The sequence below is a fragment of the Strongylocentrotus purpuratus genome, unplaced genomic scaffold (assembly GCF_000002235.5).
Source record: "Strongylocentrotus purpuratus isolate Spur 01 unplaced genomic scaffold, Spur_5.0 spur5_scaffold_5, whole genome shotgun sequence".
In the NCBI taxonomy this organism is placed as follows: Eukaryota; Metazoa; Echinodermata; class Echinoidea; order Camarodonta; family Strongylocentrotidae; genus Strongylocentrotus; species Strongylocentrotus purpuratus.
In genome coordinates, this window is record NW_022145611.1 from 43756986 (window position 1) to 43784731 (window position 27746).

At 35.6% G+C, this 27746-nt stretch overlaps 1 protein-coding gene across 6 annotated transcripts; it reads right to left on the minus strand.

The window, feature by feature from the left end:
- Positions 1-83: 83 nt before the first annotated feature.
- LOC579790 (ral GTPase-activating protein subunit beta) lies at positions 84-27742 on the minus strand. 6 transcript variants are annotated; one of them, XM_030998867.1, is made up of 27 exons: positions 27369-27742; positions 25502-25697; positions 24926-25090; positions 24451-24684; positions 23984-24238; positions 23475-23756; positions 19479-19762; positions 18915-19057; positions 18325-18422; positions 17865-17996; positions 16966-17062; positions 16643-16713; positions 15747-15797; positions 12580-12726; positions 11820-11986; positions 11111-11281; positions 10003-10177; positions 9448-9539; positions 8999-9123; positions 8122-8374; positions 7648-7821; positions 7119-7272; positions 6186-6323; positions 5375-5641; positions 3437-3581; positions 2844-2960; positions 84-2370 (listed from the first exon to the last, which is right to left on the minus strand). In XM_030998867.1, the coding sequence occupies exons 1-27, from the start codon at positions 27591-27593 to the stop codon at positions 2262-2264; spliced, it is 4467 nt and encodes a 1488-aa protein (XP_030854727.1). In that variant the 5' UTR covers positions 27594-27742; the 3' UTR covers positions 84-2261. The 6 variants fall into 6 exon arrangements, with proteins under 6 accessions (XP_030854727.1, XP_030854723.1, XP_030854722.1 ...); XM_030998863.1 differs by having other exon boundaries at positions 16643-16710; positions 23274-23756; XM_030998862.1 differs by having other exon boundaries at positions 23274-23756.
- Between the last annotated feature and the right edge of the window lie 4 nt (positions 27743-27746).

The following is a 27746-nucleotide window of genomic DNA, read 5'->3' on the forward strand; positions in this document are numbered from 1 at the left end:
ATGTTGAGCATTTTGGAGAAGAAAGTATTACAAGTCAGCAAATCTAAGACACAATACAGATAAACAATATGTTAAACATGGTATTTAGGTGAATAGATAATACATTTTATTACAGCTATACAATAGTATTATTACATGCACTCTCAGAGATACAAAACAACATTATTATAGATTGCACATTATAACATGACATAGCATATACACTTTAGACTAATTTTCACCAACAGTGAACTTGATTCACTCCATCTTTCCCATCTCAAGGCAGAAAGTTTCAAACAGTCTTGTCTACCAAAATTCTCATAAAGAATGACAAACAAAAAGAAGACTAAACCATAGTCGGCAAGATTACTGCCTCCTAAGATGTGCAGTTTTGTCAACTGAAAGGGAGGTCCCTTCAATGAAACTTCTATTTGGACTTACTCATTTTAATCCACTGAACATAATATCTCGGGTAAATAGCTGGGCTTCTTCAGTCAGAAATTTAGGAAATATGCTTTAACATTGTACAGAAATATATCATGCAAAGCTAAGCCTGGTGAAGGATCAAATTCTACAAACTTACCATCGTTTTGTTTGAAAATATCTCTACAAAAATATTTTATGTCCTCAGCAGCAAACAAGAATTGTTATAATCCCTCAAACCAAATGGGAAAAGTAAATGTCAATACAAAGAAGCCTCTATTGTTAATCATATCTGAAATGTGTATACCGGTAACTTAAATGATGATATATACATTGTAAATAGGCTAGCCCAAGATGTGAATTACTTTCCCTTGAAAGAATTACTAATAGTTTCATCACAAGAAGACCTGCCCGTGCATGTGCGTTATTCTATCAGTGCCATGCTGTTCGCAACAATACAATTTTGATTGGACATCTGGTTTGGCATAGGTAAGAGACTATTACATATTGAAAAACATGATCTGAAACAGAGAGGCATGATCAATGCTCCACTGGTGTTCAAGTGTCTTAGAAGCCACCGCTGAGTACAATACAGAGAGACCTGAACCTGGAGTATTTTGATTTGGTCAAAAATAATATAAAAGATATGGGTTGAGGGACTTGCTAGAAGCTTCCCAGATGAAATTCACATTGGCAAGGCAGAGGCAGATGGAAGTATTATGGATTGGGTGGGCAGGTAAATTGTCGTGGCCACCAGAGTTTAATCATAAAGACGGGTTGCTTAAAGTTTTGCCAGAGACGCCTTAATCAAGAGGCTGATCAATATACTCTTATGAGATTAGCAAATATCAGGTTGGCTACGGAGTACTATAAATGATACCAGCAAACTCAACAAACAATTTATGGATGGCCTTGACATAGCGTAAAAGAGCTGGTGCTTATGGATGAAGTGTCCGAGGTTGATGTCAGGTGAGGGAAATGACAGATGGAATAGGCGTATTTGATTGTGGAAAAACAAGGGGTCTCAATCCATGAATCTGTACAACAGAATGACTGGTGTCCTTCATCAAAGAGCGATGAGAGATCAGTCAAGGTCACCCACTCCAGGCAAGGTATCTTATGTATGTTCTTACTTTGAGTGTGAGAAGCTGGAGCACTTTAAACAAAATTGCTCAGAAATTGTGATCAACATGACATTAGCCTTCATTCATTAGGAGGTGGAAAACGATAGTGAGTGAGAGAGAGAGAGAGAGAGAGAGAGAGAGAGAGAGAGAGAGAGAGAGAGAGAGAGAGTAAGGGCAATCTCCAACCCACGTTGTGCCAAGGATGGCACTGCATACAACTGAAATAGACTACAGATGCCTTGTTCTTAAGCTCGGTCATCATAAGTACATATTCACAATAGCTAAAGATTCTGAATACATGTTTTAATGCAACAAATTAAGTAAAGAGATATATTCATGCCATAAACATTGGTTACTATCAAGGACTAGAGAGTGTATAGATCACCAGTGCTACACCGGTCACAGTCCTCAATGACTAATGGTTTGCTATACAGGTAGCCCCATGTTCCATCTTCTTCACTATCAACATAAAACAAGTTATCCTCTGCTCTGATGGAAGAAATGGAAACTAGCCTTCTAGCTGCCATTTCCTACCAGAAACGGACCAGTACAAATTCATCTTAGTTATAGATATACTAATACCTATCTATCCCTTGGCCCAACCCTTGGGTTTTGTGATTTGTAGAAACTGGTAGAGGATGCATCGATCTGAAACTACCGGTAATGGAGACAATCTCATCTTCCCTGTCTAACATAGAAGTCCATCACATCAAGTAATGTTCAGAGCTCTTGGTTTCAAGATGTAAATAGACTGGTATAGAACTCTGAAACACTCTGCTTTCGTTGGTACTTCTGAACCATCTCTTGAATTCTCTGACGTCTCCGTACATGAGGAGGGGAGTACCTGCATAAACAGTATAAAGCCAAAGTATGAGACTAAGATTCTCCCCATTTTATATCATTACGATTCAACTTTTAATAGTTTACTTGTCTATTTCATGACTATGAAAATAAAAAACTCCCAGAGCTGTAGCTGAGGTGTAATTTCCCCTCACAAGTAAAAAAAAAAAAAAAAATCCCCCAAGAAGCAAAAAATCTCATATGTTTCAAATTCATGTTAAAAACATGTCTCCCCGCCAATTCTCCCCCCCCCCCAAAAAAAAATATATATATATATATATATACCGGTAATAATGAATACAAAATGGAGAATTATTTCATTTATATACCATAAGAAAATTGTTCATGCAATTGCGTTTAAAGGTTCACTCACTTTAACTGGCAACCCTTTTTAATATTCATTACTCGGCAAAACAATAATCTAGATTGAGTGGAGACAAGTGAAAGTGAAAGTGAAGAAGAGAATGAAGTACTTACTTTTCACTCTCCAGGCGTTTCCTATTGCATGTGTTAACTACCGTCTGTCTGACCAACGTCCCTAGTGTTCTCCTACTCACAACCATACCATCAACCAAGGGGATAGCTAGTGTACAACTAGAAGAGAACAAGACAATACAGGAACATGATATACTATTCTATCAAGTAAAGCAAATTATTGAGATTTTATAGAAACAGTTTGGCAGTAGACTTATAAATGGTGTGATGATTAAAACTTGCTTTCACAATGCTGGCAGAATACTTGACCACAGCAGGAATCAAACGAATGAAACTCATGAATTTCAATGGATTCTTTTGAGCTAGAAACTACTCGTACCTGTACATATATATATGTGTAGTAAATATATATAGTTCGCAACATTACACAGGATGCACACAAAAGGAGCATGGTTTTAACTTCACAAACGCTTTTGACTTATTCTCATCAGTTGAAGTGATGTGATTCTCATCAGTTGAAGTGATGAGAATAAAAAATCTCTCTTCTCGCCTATACGTTAAAATGATGTAACTACAGCAAGGGACATCACAATTCATTTCCCTATCTAATTAATGGATCAATCCCATGCCCTTACCTGCTCTGTATATGAATACGGAAGAGTCCACTCTTGAGTAGGTGTATATAGATGATCATGATAGAGGGTTCAGGTGTCTTGCTTAATGAGTTGTTACTGGTTGTCAGGTTTTCAGAGCCTGTACTTGTCTTGTGGAGCAGATCAGCTGTAAGAAAGAAACACTCTCGATTATTCACCCCTGACCAATTCAATTCAATTCAATTTATTATTTCATAAAAAATCACATACAATATATATACATTGAGAATTGTACTGGATCGTTTAACACCCGATAAAGCCGATGGCTTGAGAGAAGTGGGTGGACCCATAACATAAATGACAAATGTGGAAAATACAAAACATTAAAATTCACAATAAAACAAAATGCAAGACGTATACAGGACATTACAAACTAAAACACAATAATAATACAGAACGACATCATTTATATGGTAATTGTATGCATCATAGGAAGTCATATATATGTGGCAAGAAGACGCAACTTGAATTTCGACTTGAAAGAACTGAGAGTGGTCACATGTTTGATTGAGTTGTCAATATTATTCCATAATTTCCCTCCTTTTTGTTGAATAGAATTTACCTTTCGTAACTTTAACCCTTACTGTACTGGGCTATTTTGAGCAGCCTCTGACTGGGGGGGGGGGGGGGGGGGGGCCTGGGAGGCCCCCCCCCCCCTATGATCTCGGCCGTCGATTGTCCGATGAACACGAAAATTTGCATATTTGTAGATATTTACATAAGGAACAAGATGGTATAATTAGTTTTTTCCGAATATGCAAATTTTTTTTGTTAGCCTAATTAATTATGCAAAATGCGCTAATTTTATGCATTTTACAGAAAACGTGTCAAACTCCACTTTTTGAATGTTGAAACTCATTATTCATATGAAACTTCTTTTCTAACACAAAAAAGTTATTTTAATGTAATTAATAATGATAATTTATGCAAATTTTGATGCGATTTTTAATTTTTTTTTTTTTTTTTTGATGACATGCGCATACTAATTGTTATGTAACGCCTTACAGGTATATCCGATTTCGACGAAAATGGTATCAAAATGTGCGTAAGACTTGAGGGAAAAAAGTCATGAAACGACTATTCAAAATTCCAAGCGGTTGCGGCGCAATCTCCGAAAATGTTGAGGGGGGGGCCTCCCAGGCCCCCCCCCAGTACAGTAAGGGTTAAACGTGCATATGGCAAGAAAATTTTATTTTTTTGTCTTGTGTTAACATTATGTTTCTTGTCAACTGTAACAAAGTAATTATCAAACACGGATGGTAACAAAAAATTTGAATAACGGTACGTAAAGACTCCTGTTTTAATTGTTATATTATCAGAGAAATTTAATATCTTCAGTTTCTTAAACAACAGCGGGGTATGGGCAAGATAATGGGAGTTTGAGCATAGATGAATGGCTTTCTTTTGTAAAGTATATAGCCTGTTTAAATGACACGAGCTAGCCCCTCCCCATACAAGACTACAATAATCGAAATGATATCATTGACTCTACCATTATCTGCAATGAGAATTTGTGGAGCAGCCTTTCACATTTTTTGAAAACAATACCACATGTGACATGGGCCAATAATTAATCTGCAGTATACATGTCTGACAAACAGATCGATACCACTCTAGAAGGTTTTTTTATATTTACTAAACAGACTAGAAATAAGAAGACTTCTAGTGGTTTTAAGTCAAATATGGAGTGGTCCAACGACACTCAAACAATTTTCGACCAATTGTATTCAAATATACTTAACATCAACCATGGACTCAACACTAAGCTTTAACCATAACCCTAAACCTAGTGTAAACTGCCTCTACCTCTACATCTCTGAAGAAATAAAACCTTGAACAAATGAATACCTGTCTGATCAGGTACCAAGTGTATAATATGTTACTAATATGTTACATGACTAAGACAAAGGAGGAGCTTACCAAGGGGGAAAGTTTGATGATCTTCAAAGTTCTCCAGCCATACAACTAAGACCTTGAGTTCAGGAGGAGTAGCATTGACTCCCTTAGTGGAGAACTTCCTTGATGGCCGCTCCAAGGAGCCTGCTAAGGATCCAGCTAAGGAGCTGTTACTACTGGATCCACTAGCCTCTAGGTCTGCAGGACGTGGTTGAACACCTTGTTGGGTAGATGAGGATGGGGGTTGTGCAGGGTTAGGTTCTTCAGGGACTGGCGATAGCTGGGTGGCATCTTTATAGTAGGAATAAACACAGTCATACATACATAAACAGGGAGGCATCAATGCATGTTGATCATACTATATCAACCTTAAAGATAAGGTGAACTCCTGGTAGAGAGGACATTTCAATCAAACTTGGTTGAGTATGGTCTCATTCTGTACACGTGCCAGATATTTCATATTTCATCCATGTTTCAAGTATTTGACAGAAACTTCCAAATTGAGGCCATCTCTCACTTTGTAAACAACAGAGGTTTATAGAATTTGTGAACCCCCGGCAAAAAGTTGGCATTACGCAAAGCACAGTTGCACATGCTAATTTGAATCATGCACATACCTGCAATTTATCAACAACTGGGAACAAAATCTGAAAAGATTTTTTTCTTTAACAATCCCATCAAGCGCTGGTAAGTGCTTTATAAGTAACGTTTTTATTATTATTATTTATTATTATTATCAAAAAGCATCTTACTCTTGACTGGAAATTAACAGCAACTGAAACTCACAAATCTAAAATAGTTCATATAAAGAAGAAATAATACAGACAAGTTTTACCATCATTTGAAGCTACTTTGGGTTCATCATCGGTTGGAACAACAAAGGCAATCTCTGATGAAAAGTCAGCAAAGTAAAGAACTTGTTTCTTCCCACTGTACAGACTCCCTCCATGACTCAACTCTTCCTTTACATTACCTGTGGACATCATCAAATAAGATTGAATCAATGGGATTTATGCAACTCATTTATATTATACATGTTTAAAGATTAATTCAAATGGTTTCAGAGTACTAAATTATACAGATTACATCACCTATTAACTGAACAGCTATATTTAGATATATAAATAGGTCTTCTTACGTCTCAATGAAAAGTTATCATTTGGCTCAGTTTAAGCCTTACTGATCTAATTTGGACTATTTGGACTATCATTTTCATGTACTACATTATTATTTGTGTTATCAGCAATACATTCATAAATGTAACCCAACTATATTCTCAATTTTAAGTTCCATGACAATTTTATGATAGAAAAAAATAGCTAACGTAATGAATCCTACATTGATGCAATATACAAATGATACATGCACAAAATTTCATTATACAATCTATCTCTACTCGAGTTGATGATGTGTGCATCTTTCATACCAAGTTGAAAGGTCGAGTATAGAAGATGCATACAGCTTCAATGACAGTGGATAGATAATTTAATGAATGAATGAAAACATGCATCATTTGTTTTATACAGCAAAACTCCTAGCTTCTTGTTGCTTGATAAAACAAGGAGACATTATAGATTAGTCCCTTTAATTAACAATGTCAATTAAACTGTGTACTAACAAATTGTTGGATAGTACTCGAAACTATTAAGATGCTATTTAATTTTAAAAAGGTGAGATAGTCTTAGCAAATTAATCAAATGCGACTACATTAGATTAATCATTTGATAAGTATCTAGGAGTGAATTGTGTAGTATACTGTAATCCATACCATTGCTCTGAGTCTTGGTGTTAGCATCAAAGTCTGGTATCTTCCAAGATGTAGTCATGTGACCTGTCCATCCAGCATGCTGACCAATCACAACAGGCCATCCAAGGGCTTGCAGAAACTCAAGGAACTGATATTGTACATTGTCCTTAGATTTCTTTTAGATATGAAAGAGAAACCAAAAGCCATTATTAGCCATGTTACATCAATTTAATATCAATAACAATGATAATAACACTTGACTATTCTTTTAATTAAAACTAAACAAAACAAAAACTACTTGAGGCACAAGCTCCTGACAAATGTCTTCACAAAATAACAAAAGATTAGATGACAATACATCAGAGAGGGGATGCAGGAAGTAACTTAACACTTGGAGAAGAAAGTAAGAATTTCCAACTCAATTATATTTAAACTGTCTTCCTCATGTGAGATGGAGTGATATGACTCTTTGCCATCTCTGAATGTAACAACTAAAAAAACACACAATCAAATTAACAAAAATCAGGGCTACTGGAAATAGGTTACTCACCACATTAAAGAGAATGTCTTCAGCTTTCTTCTGTCCAGTTTTCACATAGAAGATGAATGCTGTATCAAAGGTTCTGCTTGGTATCTCATCAAGATGAAGTAGGTCAGGGGTGAAACCAGCTTGGGTATCATCTATAGCTACCAATGCTGGAGGAAGACTTGAATTCTCAGGGCCCTGCATCAAATGAATGTTTAAGCTCAATAACATATAAACTATCAACATTAAAGCTCAAGTACAGTTTAAGTAGCAAAATGAAATTGGAAAGAAATATGTTACATGTAGTGTCCTGTTGTTCTCCTTCTGTCATAAGATATATTTACTAGATCATTTGGTATTCCATTTCTTCATCACTAGGACCCTTTTTTCATAAAATGATTTCATGCTAGATTAATAATGGTTGATTTTTGTTGTTGTAAATGTCAGTTGAGTTTCAAAATAGGAAGTTTTATCTGTGAGATCACAGAATGAACCTACCTGTAAGCTTTCTATGTTGAGATATCCTAGATGTGATAACAGCAGTCTAGCTGGACTGAACTCTGTACATGGTTTAGGTGGTCTGGATTCAGTCTGTGGATTAGGATAACTAACTCTCTCAGTCTCTTCATGCGCTGTATCACTTACAAGCTTCTCATATTCCATCTGATCTTGGAGTAGTTTACCTAAGGTTACGTGATCTTCATGAGATTCCTCTGTCTCAATCTCATCCAGGCTAGGTATGCTTTGGTCCCTGGGAATAAGAGATGTAAATAAATAATATATGATTTACTACAGATTCTGAAGACAATATGACAAATGATACCTATTACAATGACATGGCAAATTACCTTCATTTAAAGGAATTTTCGCCTCATTGCTTTTCTTCAATCTTTTTTTTGGAAAACCTTGATCTTGAATGCACATAATTGCTGTAAAAAAAATCCTGACTTAAAAGGACCCTGATATCATTAGGTAGTCAAATCAAATCTACCAATCAGATGCAACGTCTTCAATGACATACACGTAATATTGGCTGTATAATGAGTCCTACCAATCTACTGACACTTTACTTACATGTATGTCATTCAACATAGAAATATTAGAGTAGAATGTTTACATGTATAGAACACTTGGTCAAATGAAATACAAAGCCAATGCACTCTAGGCTGTACACTTTCAAGGTGTTGATAAATTACTAATCTTCAATTATCAAACAAAGCATATTTCACCATAAGATTGATCTCTGTATTTCCCCCCAAGTACTCTCACAACACAAGAGTATGTGCTTCACATCACAATAATAACTTTATGATAAATGCAATATGGAAATGGAGTGTAAAAGAAAATTATGTAATAATGGTAGGAGAGTTCTTACGCTTTGGTGATTGGAATCTTGTTGATAGAATCTGGAAAGTACTTGGATGTAATCTCATGGTGTGTTCCCATACTATCATTAGGTTGAGGTCTCTCGGGGTAGATCAAACGAGCTTCAGCTGTTTCCTATGGATCAATCAACATTAGAACTCAATGTAAACAGACTAGTTTCAAACAATATCATCTCAGATTATCTAATAAAATGTATTTAAACAAAAAAAAAAAAAAAAAATCAAAATCAAAATCAGAATCAAAAATCAAAATAATTTTTTTAAAGCAATCATCCTAATAGAATCTTATACAAAGACTCAAAGCTGGTGTATTTTATTTTTATTTTCTGATTTAAAATTGTGTGAAATACTTTTATGTTAACCACTAGTTTGTGCACAATTTTGATATTACTATGAGAGATAAATTAGATTCTTTCTGTCAGAATGAAATGATTCTAACCTTATCTTTTCTGGATGAATGACGAAGCTGGAAGGTCCAAACATGACGACCAGTTGGACCACGGATGATAACTGTCACTGTTGGCAGTAACTCTGAAAATACAATAGAAATTATGAAAGATATTACCATATACAATAAATTAACATTAGGGAAAAAATGTATAATTTTGCCTAAATCTGTGTTCACAGGTGTGTAGTTTGCGGAAGGATACTAAATGAGCAAACTAAATGTTTGTATATTATATTCTTGTTAAGATCTTCAGTAGAAAGCAGACTTTGTTGTTAAAGAGTTTTTTTCCCCCTAGTTTGCATTCCAAGCATAGAAAACAAAACAACAATAACAACAACAACAACAACAACAAATACTGGAATCAATTCATCAGTTATGATGCCTTATGCACAAATAAAAGTGTTGTGAAGAAAGTAGAGTATGAGTTGACAATATTACAAGAAACCATTTCATAAATATACTGATTCACAGAATGAAATAATCTTTGAATAAAAACATTTAACAAATATTCAAGAAATCCCATAAACACACAAGAACAGAAAGTACCTTTGGTAAACTTGAGAGGCTCCTCTAGCATGGCAAGTAGGATGGAGTTATCCATCACAAAATATTTGAATGTTGGTTTGACCTCAGGGTTAGGAAGGTCAACGTACTTGAGTAGGGAGGTCTCATCTAAGAGAGAGACTACTGTAGATGGTCCACATGGGGCTGGGAAGGAACCCTTCAAGACACAAGAGAAAAGGTTAGGAAAGTTAATACACCAGTTTACGGTTACAACAGTGTGCATGCGCTGACATTGGCGCCATTTTAACTTGCGGTTAACTTGCGGGTAAACAAATCACTGACCTCTAGAGGTCAGTTTCCGTGTAAATTAAGACGGCGCCCATGCAAATACGATGTGAGCGCACAGTGCAGGCAGTGACGCAACATTATATGCGCATCTGAAAACATTGATGACACTGCCTGCGCTGTGCCCTCACATCATATTTGCATGGGCGCTATCTTAATTTACGCGTAAACCACTGACCTCTAGAGGTCAATGGTTTATTAACCCGTAAATTAAAATGGCGCCCATAACCGTAAACTGGTGTATTGCCCATGATTCACAAATCTTAGGTAGCACAAAATTACTTAAGTCTAAAAAGTATGAAGTTAAAATGAGTATTATTAACCATATAATGATGCTTTTAATATGAGCATCAGAAATATTCCACATACTTGAGCTATTGAAGCAAAGATAACTATCATTAAATATGAGGACACCAACTGAACACACTAGTTACGGACTTGTTAATTCAATTACTCATTATTCCCAGTATCATATTGAGGTGTCCACACTTGTACAAGCATTGCTTTTTAGTGGACCCCTCTGTTTCCAATATGTATTCCTAAATTGTTGTAAACGTTTATAATTGATTTGTAATGTTTTTTGGGAAATGTGAACAAATTGAAATTGAACAAATTGAATTGAAATTGAATTGGAAAGATACACTTCCATTCCTTCAAATAAAAGCTTTATATATCTTGAGAATTAGGGATTAATACATAATCCACAGATACTAGAATCAGGTTATGTGTACATGCCTAAGTAACAAAATAAAAACTACACCAATTCATCCTTCAAACACTCTGAATAGTAAGAAGCATGACCTACCAGTTGATTGAGGATACATGAGAGCACACCCTGGGCAGCATTCTTAACCCTTGTGGAGGTTGGTTTGAGTTCCTTGGCTTGTTTGAGTACAGCTGGGATACTAGCTTTAGGTTGGGATTTAGTCCCTGAGATACCAAGCTCTACTACCTCCAATACAATCTGAAGAGTCTCCTGAAATTAGATGTCATTACCGTTCATCATTACACAAAAAGTAACATGCAAACTGCTAGAGACTGACAATCATAGATCTGCTCTTGATGATCATGCAGTAATTGAAATGAATGAAGAAGTCATTTCAACTTATTTTGTTCAATTATGTCTATTTTCACCATTTTGCTTCAAGTAATTACTGATGATTTGTTGCTATTGCATGAAGTTTGACGCTTTGATAATGCTGACAATATAAATTTTCAATGGATATACTCCGGATACCAAGAGGATCCATTGTGTGAAGATCTATACTGATTATATAAAGCAATTTAGAGGCCCTACAGTATTCCCTCTTTGCAGGTGAAAAGAGTCATCCATTTTATACAAATAATAGGATTTTATAATGCCGTGGGAGAGTGTATGTGGTTATTGACTGACTTATATGGACACAAGCCATTAAAGCTGAATCCTTCATCCTGCTTGCTCTAGTCTATACTGTATTTAATGGGAATGTTGTATTGTGATATCAAACTTGTATTATTGATATAATCCAACTTACTCTATCCTTGAGCAGATAGCTATGTTCTACCACCCATACAGTGAGACAGTTGAAGGCAGCTACGATGATGGAATGAAGATCTCTTGAATGATATACTGATGGTTGATTGCACTGCTTGGCGATATGATCACAAATCCACTTCACATTCCTCTTGCATTCTAGTGGATCTATAACAAAGAATAAAATAACATGGAGATATGACAGTTAACAGAGCCATACTATCCTGCACAAAACTTGTGTGCAGAGCCATAAAATTAAAATTTCATTTTATTTCATTATTTTCATATTTCTCATGTTACATATACATTTCAAAATAAAGTACAAGTTTTTGTTTGTTTGTTTTTTGTTGATAAAATAACAATCAATAATACATAACAAATAACATAAAGATAAGTGGTCAGAAAACTGATTTAACCGAGATAAATATGATGGGACCTACAAAGTAGAAGGGGCTATGATCATCAAGGAACAACTCGTTTACAGAGATCTTAACAGAATTCAAGTTTACAACTTTTTGAGTAAAGAATTATAAAACGAGGTACGATATGTATCACTTATAATGTTGCAATAACATTTTTGACATTACCAGCAAAAAGTACAATGCATTTCGTAATCAATCATTAAAGTTCTTCTATATCTTCATATTTTATTTTATCATCTGTACTTGAATACATTAGCATATCAATTAATGTGTATTTCCCCCTCTAATTCATTACCATAAGTCATATCCATAACAACTAACAAAGAAAGACTTGCTGACCTTGTACTTTCATGGGTATCCTAGCAACCCCAGAGAGTAGTTCTAATGCTGCCATAGCAACACCACAATCCTTACTCCAGGTTGACATCAGTTGTTGAAAGACGAGATGACAACATCTTACAAAGATGGCCCATGCTGTATCTGTTACTGGTATGAACAATCACCAAGGCTTAACTTTCAGTAATTAAAAAAGATGAATTACTTGGTCATTAATTCAATGTATGTTAGTTATGAAATATTTGTTATATACTACAGAAGAAGATCGTCAATGGATACATCTTGTAATAAAAGTAATTCCTGCAGTGCAATTACATGTGTTCATTTGTTTTATTCTTAATGAAATGACATTTCTATTTTCTAAATATGCATCGCTTTTAAAGACAGTGGTAGTAAGTAAAAACTAAATGATAACAATTAAACTGATTTTGTACCAGTTCAATACCAGCCCCTGCATTGGATATGACATTAATGACATGTATTAACATTAGGTGCCAAATAACTCATGCAATGCTATCAAATCTAGGGTGAAAGAGTGAGCACAGCAACATCATCAAAGATTAAAAATAATGTGAAGGTAAGAAATCCATGTTGAATAAGTAAAGATAAATTTCTATAGAAAAACCTAATGGATCACGAGGTTTGAAATTCAAATTTTCAGGCAGAGATGAAATAAAAACTTTAAAAGCATTCAATAGTTGATGCCAGCGAATATTTTTCCCAGGGTGAATCACTTGAGATTCAAAGAATACAAACAGAGATGTTATACAAAGTAGGAAAGTAGCAATATAATACAGACATCAGAGTGAGAAAAACAAGTATTAAACTGGAAGAGAAAGATTGTATGTGGAAGTTGAAAGACATGTGAAAGACAAAGACTCCAGGAACATAATGTGTATACAAAGGATATCTATCATCATAGTATATAGTCTAGATGTATAGTTCCCATTTTGAAGCAAATGACAAAAGAGTGCATGTCTTTCATAAAGTTGTTGCATCGAAGAAAGAAAAAAAAGGAGAAAATATGATGCACCACAATGATCTTTCTAATAACTACTTATCTCTGTCTGTATCCTTCTTACTCTGTCACTCAATCTCTCTCTCTCTCTCTCTCTCTCTCTCTCTCTCTCTCTCTCTCTCACTCTGCTCTCTTTATCTACATTTCTTTCTTACAAATGAGTATGATTAGAAAAGATAGGGTGTTAATTTACATTTACCACTTTCATTCAATTAAGAGTTAGTTTCCATTTTTAATCAGATCAATTAATCTACTTTATATGTGAATTAGAAGCTACGCAGTACAACGTACATGCATACTAGAAGCAAATGCATTTTTAAACATATAATGGTATTAAACCAGATATGAAATTTGTTTTAATTATATTTTTCATTTTTTTCCAACCCAGATCTGTGTTCCTTTGACATAGCTGCCAATAATGTCTATACACCTTTGCAAATAATGGTGATCACATAACTCATACTATAGAAAAGTGTTGGTTTAGCCTACATATCAAACATACATGTAAGGCTGAATTGTTATAGAGTTAAAAAAGAGCCATATGTGGATTAGGATTTAAATATTCACAAGGAGAACTGACTTTGGTAAAGCTACCAATTATATACATCAATACAAGCTGTGAGCATGTGTTAGGAATCTTATTTATTTCTTGTCCTCTTGTTTATATCAAACATTATCAGTCAATCCGTATGTGTATCTACTTTGTCCTATGTAACCATGACCAAAACTTTGAGGACTAATGAGTTCTAATGGAACAATCAATTTGATATCATTGACCTAACTAGATGTACAGAGGACATTCATACTCATGAATAATGACTGAAATGGGAGGAAAATGGTAATATCTGAATACAACAAGGAGCACCACATATTGTCTGTAGAGATCTACAAAGACACTAGTGGTATGTAAGATGAAATGACTTGACAACCTTTTGACTCTAGTGGATAATGTGTTTGAAGAAAATATTTTAAATCCATAAGGTTCTTGATAAAGGTGTTGAAAAATATGAGAGAGAGAGAGAGAGAGAGAGAGAGAGAGAGAGAGAAGACGTAATGATTAATCAAGGAATAATAACATGAAATCATTAGAGACCTATAAAGTATAGTGCCATATAATATCAAAGTGTTAACATTAATGTATAACCCCTCAAATCATGAAGGAACAGAAAGAAGTTGTTATTTTAAAGAAGTCATACATAATAGGAAAAACTCAGATTATAAAAATGTCACACATTTTAGCCAATCGATAGGAGTGCAATATCCCACTTTCAATATTCAAATCTTATGAGGCATCCTTAATAACTTTAAAAACATTACAAGATAATCATTTGATAGTGTTAGAATTACAAATATATCATTTTTTGCTAGTGTTTATAAATAGAAGACAAAAAGCTATACATTTTGAATTTGAGACAAACATGCATTTTATCTTGTTTATTTCCCCGAAGCATACATATCTTTCAACAGGAACAAGTCAATACAATGTTATGAACAATACAAACACATGCCATTCTGACATTTCCTGTGCTAGATTTGTTTACAAACAAATAAACATGGCAATTAAGGTCAAGAATAATGTCTAAAATCTTTGGGATAAAAACCACTGTCAAATATTGATTTATCCTTAATATTGCCTAAAGTCCGTCTTATATGTTGCCATTCGTGATAGATCTGCTCAAGTTTTTTTTTAAATTGATGATGATAAGAAACAAATAAACAAACTATCAATAATGACATTTTGATTCTGAGAAAAAAGGGACGATAAAAGCCGGAAGTAAGACAGGCATTGAAATAAAACTCCATCGTGAGAAGTTGGCCATTTGAACTTTTTATATAAAATAAATTGAGCCATTAGAAATTGTCAACCAGCATAAATGGGGAACTAGGAAAATAATCTGGGAAAACACAGGATTTTTCAAAGGGCTTCACTTGGATCTACTTCCTGAATAATCTATCTGACAAGGTATCTTCTTTAGATTGGCATGTGGAGAATTATAATGCCAATGAGAGCAAAGACAGAGAGAGAGAGAGAGAAAGACAGAGAATGAAAACAATAACAAGGTTTATGATCACAAAGCCACATAGAGCACAGCAAGTGGTTAAAACATAAAGATTTGATATGATGAAGATTATCTTTGTTGAGGATCGTTACCTGTGGTGATGGGGGTATTTGATGTTTCCTGGAACGCGGCATCAATTAAAGCTACAAACGAGGTAGGAGTAGGTACATGTATCTTTATTGTATAGTGACTAGCTAACAACAGACCAGGAATCATTCATGCCATATAACTCATATATATTGTTGATAGCTAATCAAATAATAAAAGCTTCTTGCAATATTGGTGGATTAGGGATATAAATGTAAAGGTTTATATGAGGCTTTGAACTGAAACAAAACTATTCCATACATCAAAGACAGCTCAAGGTTGAATAGCATAGATAAGGAATATCTCTTGAGATTCATTATCTTGTTTGACTGTCGATCACAAGGTCCGCGGTTCGAGTCCTGCCGCCGCACTAATGTCCTTTGGCAAAACATTGATCTACATTTGCCACACTCCACCCAGGTGAGGTAAATGGGTACCTGGTAGGAATTTATTCCTTGAAATGCTAGAGCGCCGTATGGCAGCCGTGCTAAAGCCAGGGTAATAATCGGGAGCGCCAGGAGGGTCAAATCTGACTGACATGAGCGCTATACAAGAACCCACCATTATTATTCAAAAGAGCAAGTCTGATGTATGGAATGGTTTCTGTTTCAGTCTAATCCTATTGGCCACATAAACAAAAATAAAATAATGGAAATATGAATTAGGGCAATGCATGATCGATGCTGCTGATAATGACGCAGACCATTGTATACCGTTTCATTTACATTCACCGACTACAACATCCAATACCCTATGATACCTAATACATGTACGCTAATGTTTTGTGCTGGCTTGTTTTATTTTATCGCAACTTTCCCTCCTACACAAAATAGATGCTACAATCTGATAAAAATCAAACACAACTAAGACAAGAATGTAGTATAAAATGTCCAAGACTCACCAAACAAGCTACCACTGAGTGAACTGCCTGGTGGAGCATTCTCTGCGGTCTCTTCACTGTCATTCACACTACTGTAGGATAGAGAGAGAGAGAGAGAGAGAGAAAGACAGAAATAGAAAGAGAGAGGGGAGAGAGAGAGAGAGAGAGAGAGAGAGAGAGAGAGAGAGAGGGAGAGGAGAGTAAAAATTAAACGTTTCCATCTGAAAGTAGTTGATTTGCACAACTCATTTATTTCAATACATTACTGTAGTTCTTGATCATTATTGTTCAACATGACATTGTATATGAAGTAACTGGTTATTCAATATGAAGTTGTTTTATACCTTGTAGATTCTTTCCTTGAAGGTGTCTCTGAATTGCTGGTCTTAGCTTCCACTGACTCACTCATAGCAGAGTCTAGGATACACATGTACATAGCACCTGTAAGCAAGCAATCATAATAGGTTACATGAAAGTGACTGCACATCCAATGGTTAATTAATTAAGGACCCTGTGACCTTTGACATATAACGTGATGTATTCAAATTCTATTATGTCACCCTTTTCAAATTTGTTTCTCAATTATTGTGGTAACAAAAGTCTTAGTGAATGAGAGAACAATGTCATACTTCATAAAACTGAAATGTTCATATATCATGTTACTTATGTGGATGGATTAATGTCAAAATCTGTCATACTTAAGCATCATTTCAGTGGCGGATCCAGGGGAAGAGGAGGGGGGGCACAGGAGGCACGTGCCCCCCCCCCCCCCCCGGCCCAAAAAATCTGTTAAAATCAGCCCTAAATTCGCCCAAAATGTACTAAAAAAAAGGGGCATGCCCCCCCTGGCCAATTTTTTTTTTTTAATATTTATTTTATTTAAAAAAAAATAAAAAAATATGCCAATGGCTGACCTAAAAAGGTGACCTTACCACCCCCCCCAACGGAGCAAAATGTCAAATTTAAAAATTTCGTGACCACAAAAAAAAAGAGAAAAAAGTGTCCTCTTACCCCCCCCCCCCCCCCCCGCTTATTTAGCGGCTGGCTGAGTTGTTGCGATTTTTGGGGGACTAAAAAAAAAAGAAAAAAGTGTCCTCTTTTCCACACGGTGCCCCCCCCCCCTCCCCCCCGGCAAGAAATTAATTTCATGATATACATTTTAATCATTCATTGGCATCAAACGATTAAGGTTTAATTACTTTTGAAAGCATATTCACCACTACAGAGATGTGAAGTGACTTACCTAATAACATTTGTGCATTCTGAGGGTTACTTTCACACCGGAATCCACTGATCATAAGATCAACCAGCTGAGGTTTCAGACTCATGAATGTCATCTCAGGCTTGCAATCATCAGCATCATTCTGAATGATACCTTCAACAAAACAATGCAAATTTCAATTAAAAGGAATATCCTGAGATTGCTTTATGGAGCATGCATGCATATAAATAAAACTAACCATATAAGAAAACAAGCAACAAATAAACTTGCACCAAGGCAGAAAGGAAAAACAACTACCGGTAGCTACAACAAGTTTTTAATCTAAGTATGAAGGTGTTCACATCCAGTCTCTAATCTAATTTACATTGTGGAAAATAGGATGACATACTCGCCAAATGTCATTTATATTATAATTACTGTATATGAAAAATTGCATGTTTTTTAATGATATGACCATTTGATAGATAAAAGATAAACTTACTCTGAATGGTGAGATCTTTGAAATGATGAGGCAAACACAACATAGATAGAAGGAGATGGATTGAGGCTCGACGAAGCTCGTTCTTAGGAACTAATGATCTGTTCAAAGAAAAAAAATCATACAATATCAATTAATATTCATTAATTCTGAACCCAAATAGAATAAGATTAATTAATCAATTCATTATTTTTGGATGTCCATCTGTTTACATGTATATATCTATTTTCTTCAATAATTCATTTATTTATTCAATTGTCAGAAATCCTTAAAAAGGCTTGTTAACCAGTAACTTTTCACCCATCTTGTTTGAATTTGCTATGAAATACCTTAACACGACGTAATAATTAAATAGGAATAAGTCCTGAAAAATACTACCGAAGTCATACAGGGGTGGGCACTAAAAAAAAAAGGCATCGAACAACATTCCCCCCTTTTGAGAAAGAAAATTGAGGGGAAAATAGGAAAAAATCAGGAAAATACAGGAAAAATAGGGGTAAAATCAAGGGGGAAAAAAATGGGAAGCCGATTTACATCAGGTAATTATCAGGCCTGGTCATAGATTATACATGCAGATATCTAGTTTGACTCACTTGAAACGAAGATCAGTCTCCGGAATAACTAGATCCATAGCAGAGAGGAGGTACGGTATGAGGACCTTGACCCCTGTCAGGTCAACACGTAGCAAGTTATGAGAGTTGTAGAGGATGTTAGATAACACCAGACCACTCACAGGCTGCAAGATAAGGATATAAGGTCATGTTGTATAATCCCCAAATAAGTTACATTAAAGACGAAAATTACTGAAGGTTTTGTTTACTGCACTCTAAAATGAGATACATGTAATGCACTTTACAGGAACCATTCCAAAGAATAAAGAGGTGAGGCAGGGTGAAATCTAGAATACATTATTCATGCAAATTTACTCTTTCCATCAGTTGTGTTGCTAAGAGGAAATAGAGAATGAAAACAACTATTCATAATTATTACCTTTTTCAAGTGCTCCGTTTTACTACGCATTTGATACGCAAATTCATTTCAACATTAAATTCAATTTGTGCAATGGCTATATCTCCTGTCACACTATCCCAACCTCTAGAAAATCAATGTTTACTTAAATTGAACAACCTTAAAAGAGTAATGAAGTATGAACTGACCTGTCTTGCATTGGTAGATAGTCCCTGGGTGAGTGTGAGATAGAATCTAGATAGGTACATAGGCAGGATGCTCTCTGCCGCCTTACGACTGGTGAAGATACGACACAGCGTCCCACAAGCCTCTGCACGTCCTTCCTCATAGCTCTCTGGTGAGCTGAGACGGTCTGGTACCAGGAGAGCTGAAGGAGCACCTGGTGAGGAGATGGCCTCACGCTCATGACCTTCACGGACATGAGGGGCATCTGAAGACGAAGGTATGGACTGGGCTCGACGCATCATACGACCTTCAGGATAGTAGGACAACAAAGGTTATCAATATGGGTAGGTAGTACTTGCACAGCTTATCGTAAATGTGTTGAATTAAATAATACTTTGTAACCACCACTGAAGATGATCCTTCTGTTCCAGGTGCCTTGCAAACACTGATGTAGCAACAGGATTGTTGTCTTCTTGGAGGTAGAGAGCACATACATGACCCAATAATCTTGATAGTGAGTACTGAGTCAGAGGATGAGTTAACACTCTTAGATCTACCAGAGATCATCCATGATGTGACTGTTGACAGGTCACTCATTTACAACATCAGAGAACTAGTTTCTTGATATGATGAATAACCCCAATACGATGACAACCTTTCATAAGCCTGTGATGATATATATGGTGCAGTCCTCATGCTGAGTAAAAGATTTCTTCATAACTTTTGCTTCTACTTTCTACTTTTTTTTCTTTTTTTTTAATGTTCGCAAGAAAGAAAAGCAGAAAGAAAACTCATCTCCAATGCCTACATCTACATGAGCTATGAGTAAAATACTGCGATGAAATAGTATTTAGTGAACAAGAATGACTAATCTGGAGGATAATACAAATTGAAAGGATTATTCTCTACTTCCTGCAGATTACGCTCTATTCAGAATGAACACAGGAAAGTAATAAGCATTAAAACAATAGCTGCATACACATTAAAAAGATTAAGTCAGTCAACCACAAAAGTGTGTGACTAAACTAATACACATATATTTGTTATGAAAGCAGCATTTCATAGCTTGAGAATCATAATACATGATGTTTATTTAAAGTGGATTATGTGGATTGGTAATATCCAGGAACAGATTTAAATCATAAATTGATTCTATAAAACCCAGAAACTTCACATATATTGTAAATATTAATATTTCATGCTATAAATAAATACTATATTTTTGCACTATGTATAGTGTTTTGTGATCATATAATGCATATGTGTCATTGTATACTTCTTTGCTATGTATAATTCTGCTGTGACATGATCTTTGTTATTGTTAAAGCAAATGGAAAAGAATTTCTGTTTCATGTTGCAGAAGTTTCTGGTTTTCCAGTAATGACAATAATACAAACTCTTGGACTGAATTGGTTTCTCTCTAAAGGTGCTCAGTGTTGTGAAAAATAATGTTTAAAAAGCATGAAATTAGTGACATTAACAAAATTTCAAAAGAAATTTGACAGTTAGTCATATTAAGACACTGATTTTGACCATCACTTCCCATATTCAAATACAACAGTTGAGTACAGTATCATTAGCTGAAGGCCAGCAGTGCTTGGATTATATCAATAACAATAATCTTTTAAAACACCATTGTGGCCAAATATTTTAGTGGGTTAAGCGTAGGCTTACTAACTGCCCGATGCAACTACTACATGTATGTGAGTGCATGCTGAATGAGATTTGATGTGGACGGACGTAAGTAGCAGAAGCAGCTGTTAATAGTTTCACGTATTGATATTGTGATGATTAAAAACAAAGTATTAACTGTGATTAGTAAATAGATTGACACAAAGCATCTCTTATTTTACAGCTGAATCTGTTCTTGAAATTTGACAACTGTTTCAAAATATCACAAATACATACATATTACACACAAAAGATTTTATGATATGTTTTTTTATATCTAAATCTAGTGAAATTGGATGAAATATGCTTCACTTACAGTTGCTAATAACAAAATAAGTGGACGAAATGCACTTAATGAGACTTATTTTGCGACCATTACCTTCCCTTCAAATCTGAAGAGTTCTTCTACATTAATGAACAAATACATGTACATCTAAGAAGTGCAGTGTGAAGAATATCACAGACATTAATAACTATGCATACTAAGAGTGTGGTATGCTGATACAAAGCTGTCATTCAGATTGTGTAATAAAGTATCTAGAATGTCTAGGCTCTTGACTAACATGTAATAGGCCCTGTAATCAAACACCTGCAACTTGGCACTTTAAAAGTGATGCACAAATCACCCAAAATACTTTGTTTTGTATGTTACTAATTCCATGTCATGATGTCATACTATAATAAAACAATTAGCTTCAAGTATTATTTTTGTATAAAGATTTTGCAAGTTTAAATACCATCTCGTCTTGTGAGTAGACTGAACCCAAGTCCAAGTTGGGTTCTCTGTGTGTGGTTTTATGCTATTCTTTGTTTACTTCATACTCCGTATCTGTTAGCCCATAGAAAGCAAGGTTAACTTTTTTATAGATTGATCTTATACATTCTAGCTGTACACACATTATTTGTTAGGTGATTGGTACACTCTAAACAACATGGTGAAGGTATTAAACATTGGACAGAAAACAATACAGCAAATTAGAGCCTGTGCTAGCTGGCTGGCTATTTCAGAAAGAACACAGAAGAAAAGATTACTTTGTAGTAAAAAGGGATATATTGTTCCATTTAAAATTTGTATAAGGATTCTTTGAGGATCATGCTTGTTCCCCATAGGTACAGAGGATTCAAACTCCAATCCTAAGTTGCTTCATGACTTTTAAAAACTTCTAAAAATCTGGACATGAAAATATTTGGATATTATAACATTTTGTATGAAAACATGACAACATATTTTGTATTATACTGATTAGATCGCTATTGCTCATAAACAAAAGTTAATAATTCTTACTGTAATTAACAACTTTTTATATATCAAGCATGGTGACAAAGAAGCATGCAAACAAGAGAAAAGGGGTATAGGTCTAGGCCAAAACAGCTTTTTTTTTCTTCAACTATCTAAAGGAATTTAAAATGAACAAACAAGAGGACTTTAAAAATGATAGAAAGACTATAATTTCCCTTACTACATGTAGATGTATAAAAACATATACTACATTTCAAATGAAATTTGTATGAACCATGTGAACAAGAAAAGAAAAGATATGATAAAACAATCAAGATAAAATTTGGACAGCTGCATTTGCGTGAGTCATACTATTCATAGCAATTACTAAGAACCAACTAAACCAACTAAATCAGAATATTCATGTGTAAATGAAATTGACATGATTATGAACAGGGTTGGCTTACAAAGCAATAATCCACAAATATTCCTAACAAAGCATGCAAAACATGATTATTTAAAACAATTTTTTAAAACATGGAACAGAACATGGAACAGAAATGATAGTATTGTATGACAAACAGAACCACTGGTGACAACAAGGACTGGAAGTAGAATTGTTGTGGGTTTTTTTGTATATATGCATTGGTTCTTTCCAACTGCATTGTCTGAATACTAAATTTTGACTACAGTATTATTTAATTCTTTGTATCACATATACAGTTCCAACTGGTCCACTTTGAGATATGTCACTTTTTCCCCCCAGATAAACAGTGTGCCTTGTTATATGTAATAACTAGGCACAAACAGCTTTTTGCTTCTGATTTACTATATTTGTTTTGTATTCATGTGTTGTATGCCAACCCTGAATGTGTATGACGCAACATACCAACACTCTGAGTACGATGAGAATTAGTAGAAGCATTACTGTTAGTAGAAGCATTGGTGGAAGTGGTAGCGGTGGTGGTGGAAGAGGAAGTGAAGTTTATGGTGCTGGTGTTGGAGAAACTACCGGTATTACTCAGAGCTGATGCAGCAGCAGCTGACGAAGATGATGATGGGGTCACAAAAAGAGAGCCAGACCTCCGTGGGAGGAAAGGGGCGGGCGTGGCCGCTCCATGGAACTTACATCCCATAAGGGCTGCTTCAAAGAGCCATGCTCCAAACAGATGAAGAATACTGTTACACTCAGAATGACTAGGACCAGGAAGCATCCCGGTGTGTAGGATGTTACTCTTGACTCCTCCTCGGATACCGCTATTGGTAGAAGACGTGCCCCTGCCTCCAGCTGAAGGTACGCCCTTTGCTTTGGATGCAGCATTGAATGGTGCAGCGCTTGGGATGGTAGGAGAACGTGATGGTATTCCTTGAGAGGGGTCGGTGATGTGACCAAGGCGATCTGGAGGATAACCTGAACAATAGAAATACAATAATCAAACCACAACTCAAAATAAAAATCATTCATTTGTTTTAATGCTTTCAATAAACAGCATGTCTCTATTTGTGCGACTGTAATCTAATATTATCTACGTCTCCATATAATCTTTTAAACTTACATGCAAATATGAGGTGTAATTCAGGATTTAACTTGTAATCAAAGACAGGCTATTAAATTGCAATGTATTGTATGAAACTTACCTAGATATGCATCCACAAGTACTGATAACCCTTTCATGGCTTTGAGGAAAATGTCAGGCAAAGCTTGTAGACAGGAATGCTGGTCTGGGAATTTCTTTCCTTGGTTGATAGAAGCAACAAACTTGGGTGTTCTGCCGATGATTTCTGGATGGCACAGATCAACAGGGTTACCTAGGATGTGTAGGAATCTGAACCAAGCCTGAGCCAAGCCATCATTATCAAGCTCTGGAGGTATGATACGACCTTCATCATCACCTTAGCAAAGAATACACAAAGTCATTTTTAATATTGGATTCATGAAGTACCTGATTTTATAACATTTATGAACATAATGCACAACAGGAAAAAATCAAATATGACTTGTAGCACATGAGGGTATGATCAGACGTTTTTTTTTAAATATACTGTAAGAAATAAAGCAACACTAAAATTATCATTTGTCTCCCTGAACACTTGACCAGTCTTACCAAGTTTGAGTGGTGGGAATATAGGTCCATAGAGGACTTGAATGAGCTGAGCAGTGAGCACTTTATTGATGCGATTCCATTGAGCTACAGTAGCAGGATGATGGCGCCAGGTACAACACATCTCACGGAAGGTTCTCCACAGTGTAGGTGACGGGAAGCATCGAGCACAGGCTAGCAGCCATACTTCAAACAGAACACTTAGCAAACGCTCACATAACTGCTCTGCTAGACTCCCTGCATTGCAAATAGAAATACAAAATACACCTTTTCAAGTAAAATTAGTAGTGCAACATTATCTACAAGTTGCTATTTTGTATCTTTACTGCAAAGAAAATATAACTACGACCCTTTGAAATCTAGACTTTGGTCAGCAGATTGCACATGATACTGTATCTAATCATGGCTCCACAATGCTTTTCGCAGCACATACGGTAGATCACATACAGAGGTACAATGAACTATCCAATTGCAGTACCTGACTCTAGCGGAGGAGAGAGGAGAGTGTGGTTGATAGAGAGCAGGAACCTTAGAAGAACTTCCCAGGTGTGTTTGGTCATGACGATACTCTCTGTGGCTACCGACTGAATGGAGCGTAATACACGATGGCATAACACTGCTTGCTTGTTGGTATCACTCATACCTGGAAAAAAGAAAGAAAAAAAAAAAAAAAAACCTAGAATAATACATTGGAAAGACAACTATCAACATATATGTATAGGTATTCCCTCTGCATTTTCACAAAATTGGAAGGAAAACTGCAGGGCTTGACACTAGAGGGCAACCGGAACATATGGGCACCCAAATGTAAGGCCTGATCCCCAAAATATAATTTGTAAAAACAAATATGTCATGTTTACATAATATTAAATAAGACTTCTGACCCTCTTTCAAAAAATGAAAATGTGGAGCCCTGAATATCGTCAGCAATCATTGCATTCATTCATTTTTTAGAATATTATTATTAGTGTCTTTCTTCAATCTTGAAATAAGTTCAACATTCTATAGGACTGTAAAATGATGACTTATCATCTTTTCTTCTGTTGTTACTTACCTTGTTGTCTTGGTTTGAATAGATTGACAAGATGCTGGAAGATCTTCTGTATGTATGGGTTAGGATCTTTACTGAGTGGTGTGGGTAAGGTAGGTTGAGGGATGGTTAATGCTTTCAACCATTCACAGTATACACTGACACAATCTCGGATTGCTTCATGTTCATTCAAGGGAAGGCTCAGCCCATAGCAAATAACCTTGTGTAAGGATAACAAACAAAAATCTGTCAAGTGTGTTTGAAACATTAGCCAACTTCAAATTCTGGTGCAGATGATAAATTGGAATTTCAAAATTTATTAACGGGTTTCCTTGCATAATTTGAATAATAGGACACTGCTAAAGTTTAAATTTCACAGCTAAGATATATGACATAAATTCCTGCAAAGTTCTACAGAATTTGATGTTAGCTGCAAAGGGGATACAGTATCTTTTTTTTAGCAGATGTTTCTGCATCTATTGATGAATCAAAGATAAAACATTCAAATAACAATAATAGTATAATATAATTGATTTACATACAGTGTAAAGAGTGACAACTTAAATACACACAAATAAAAATGCATACCGGTAATTGAAAGTTTAAAAGTATGGAGGTAAGTAAAAAATAATCAAGATAAATGCAGAGGCCAACTATCATAAGCAAGAATGCTTGAGTCGATAGCAGCTGTATACTACATAAAAATTTTAAATTTTCATTTATAGCCTGCAAAAGTATATGACTAAAATCGTACAAACAATTGTATGATCTCGCTAGGGACATTTGTTTGTCTCTCAATGTATGGTCAACAAGGGATCTAAAAGATCACAACGTTTCGTGTGCCGCTGCTACACTTCTATTGGTCAGAGCACACAGGTGCTCAACCAATCAACGGGCTCGCCTTTCGGGCGAGAACAATGGCGTGCTCAACCATCCAACGGGGCGCTGGCTCGAAGCGGGCCGGCTGGACGGGGAGCGTCATGGCGGCGTATCGTACGCAACCAAAATTCAGGGATATCTATCCCGTTGTCTCTGTTAAAATTATTGGGATTGAGACGTGTATTGATAGCTTCTTAAACCCTCCGTGTGCACCAATGTCGTTCTTGGGAAAGGCATTGAACTCTGCTTTTTTAATTGACTTTTCCCGTCTTGGGAAAACCGAAGCGTGAGAACTTCGGTCTGTTTCGCGAAAGCTGGCGTGCGCTGACTGTCAGTCAAGTCCATATATTTACGCGAAGTTGTCCAAAAGAAGTCGTAGATGGTGTTAACCAGTGTTTGCATAGCTACACGCCCTTTAATGCTTTATTAATTTCTTATTCAACATTTTTCTGTCAAATTCTAAAGCCTAAGAACATGATGAAGAATCACAGTAAGACTAGACTAGGAATAAGAGTAAGAACTAAGACGTTAAAGATAAACTTGAGTTCTGGTAAAAAAAGAAAATGAATTCTCACAGAATCTAATGAAACTTACACTGAATGTTCAAGATTACAAATAAATGTCATGTGCCAAACAATTTTGGAAGAAAATGTATACTGGCTAAGTAATGAGCATAGATTCTAGAAAGATAAGGAAATCAGGGTAGTACTAGCCCCGACACAATGTGTGTTGTCCCATATAAATCTTTCTGTGTAAGTGATTGTTACTTTACCAAGACTCTGCCAAATTTATGATGATTTTGATGACTCCAGAACCTTGCATTACACACCATTACTTACATGCTATATGATCAACTTTTCTGATCCCATTCCACACCTTTTCTTTCACAATGCAATCGCATTACCACAACTCAAGTTTATCTTTAAGACTAGAGTAAATCTATTTTCAATTTTGTTTAGACATGTTCCGACTGTTATTTTATGGATTAAGTTCTAATTTAGTCTATAATTACCTCCATAGTCCACTCCACTTGTTTTTCCGATTCCAGCGGATTACAGGCGGAAGACCCATCCCCCCTCTGCTGGAGAGCTGCCAGCGACGCCGTACTTGCGGCTAACTGCTTCACAACAGATACGGCCACATCTCTCCCCACAGTTTCGGGAAATGTATGGAGAACACTGTGGTTGCTTTGGTCCGATTCGATCGCCTCTTGCAACGAAGCCCACCCAGAATACATCTTCAAAAGTTATTGGAATACAGAATTGTGAAGATTCAAGCATACATTACACTATTCCATGGTAAACTCAACTGATAAAAACGTCTTTAGTTATAACTTGTTGTGGATTATTCGCTCTTCGTTCCTAATTTTCCTCTACGCCCTCTACGCCTA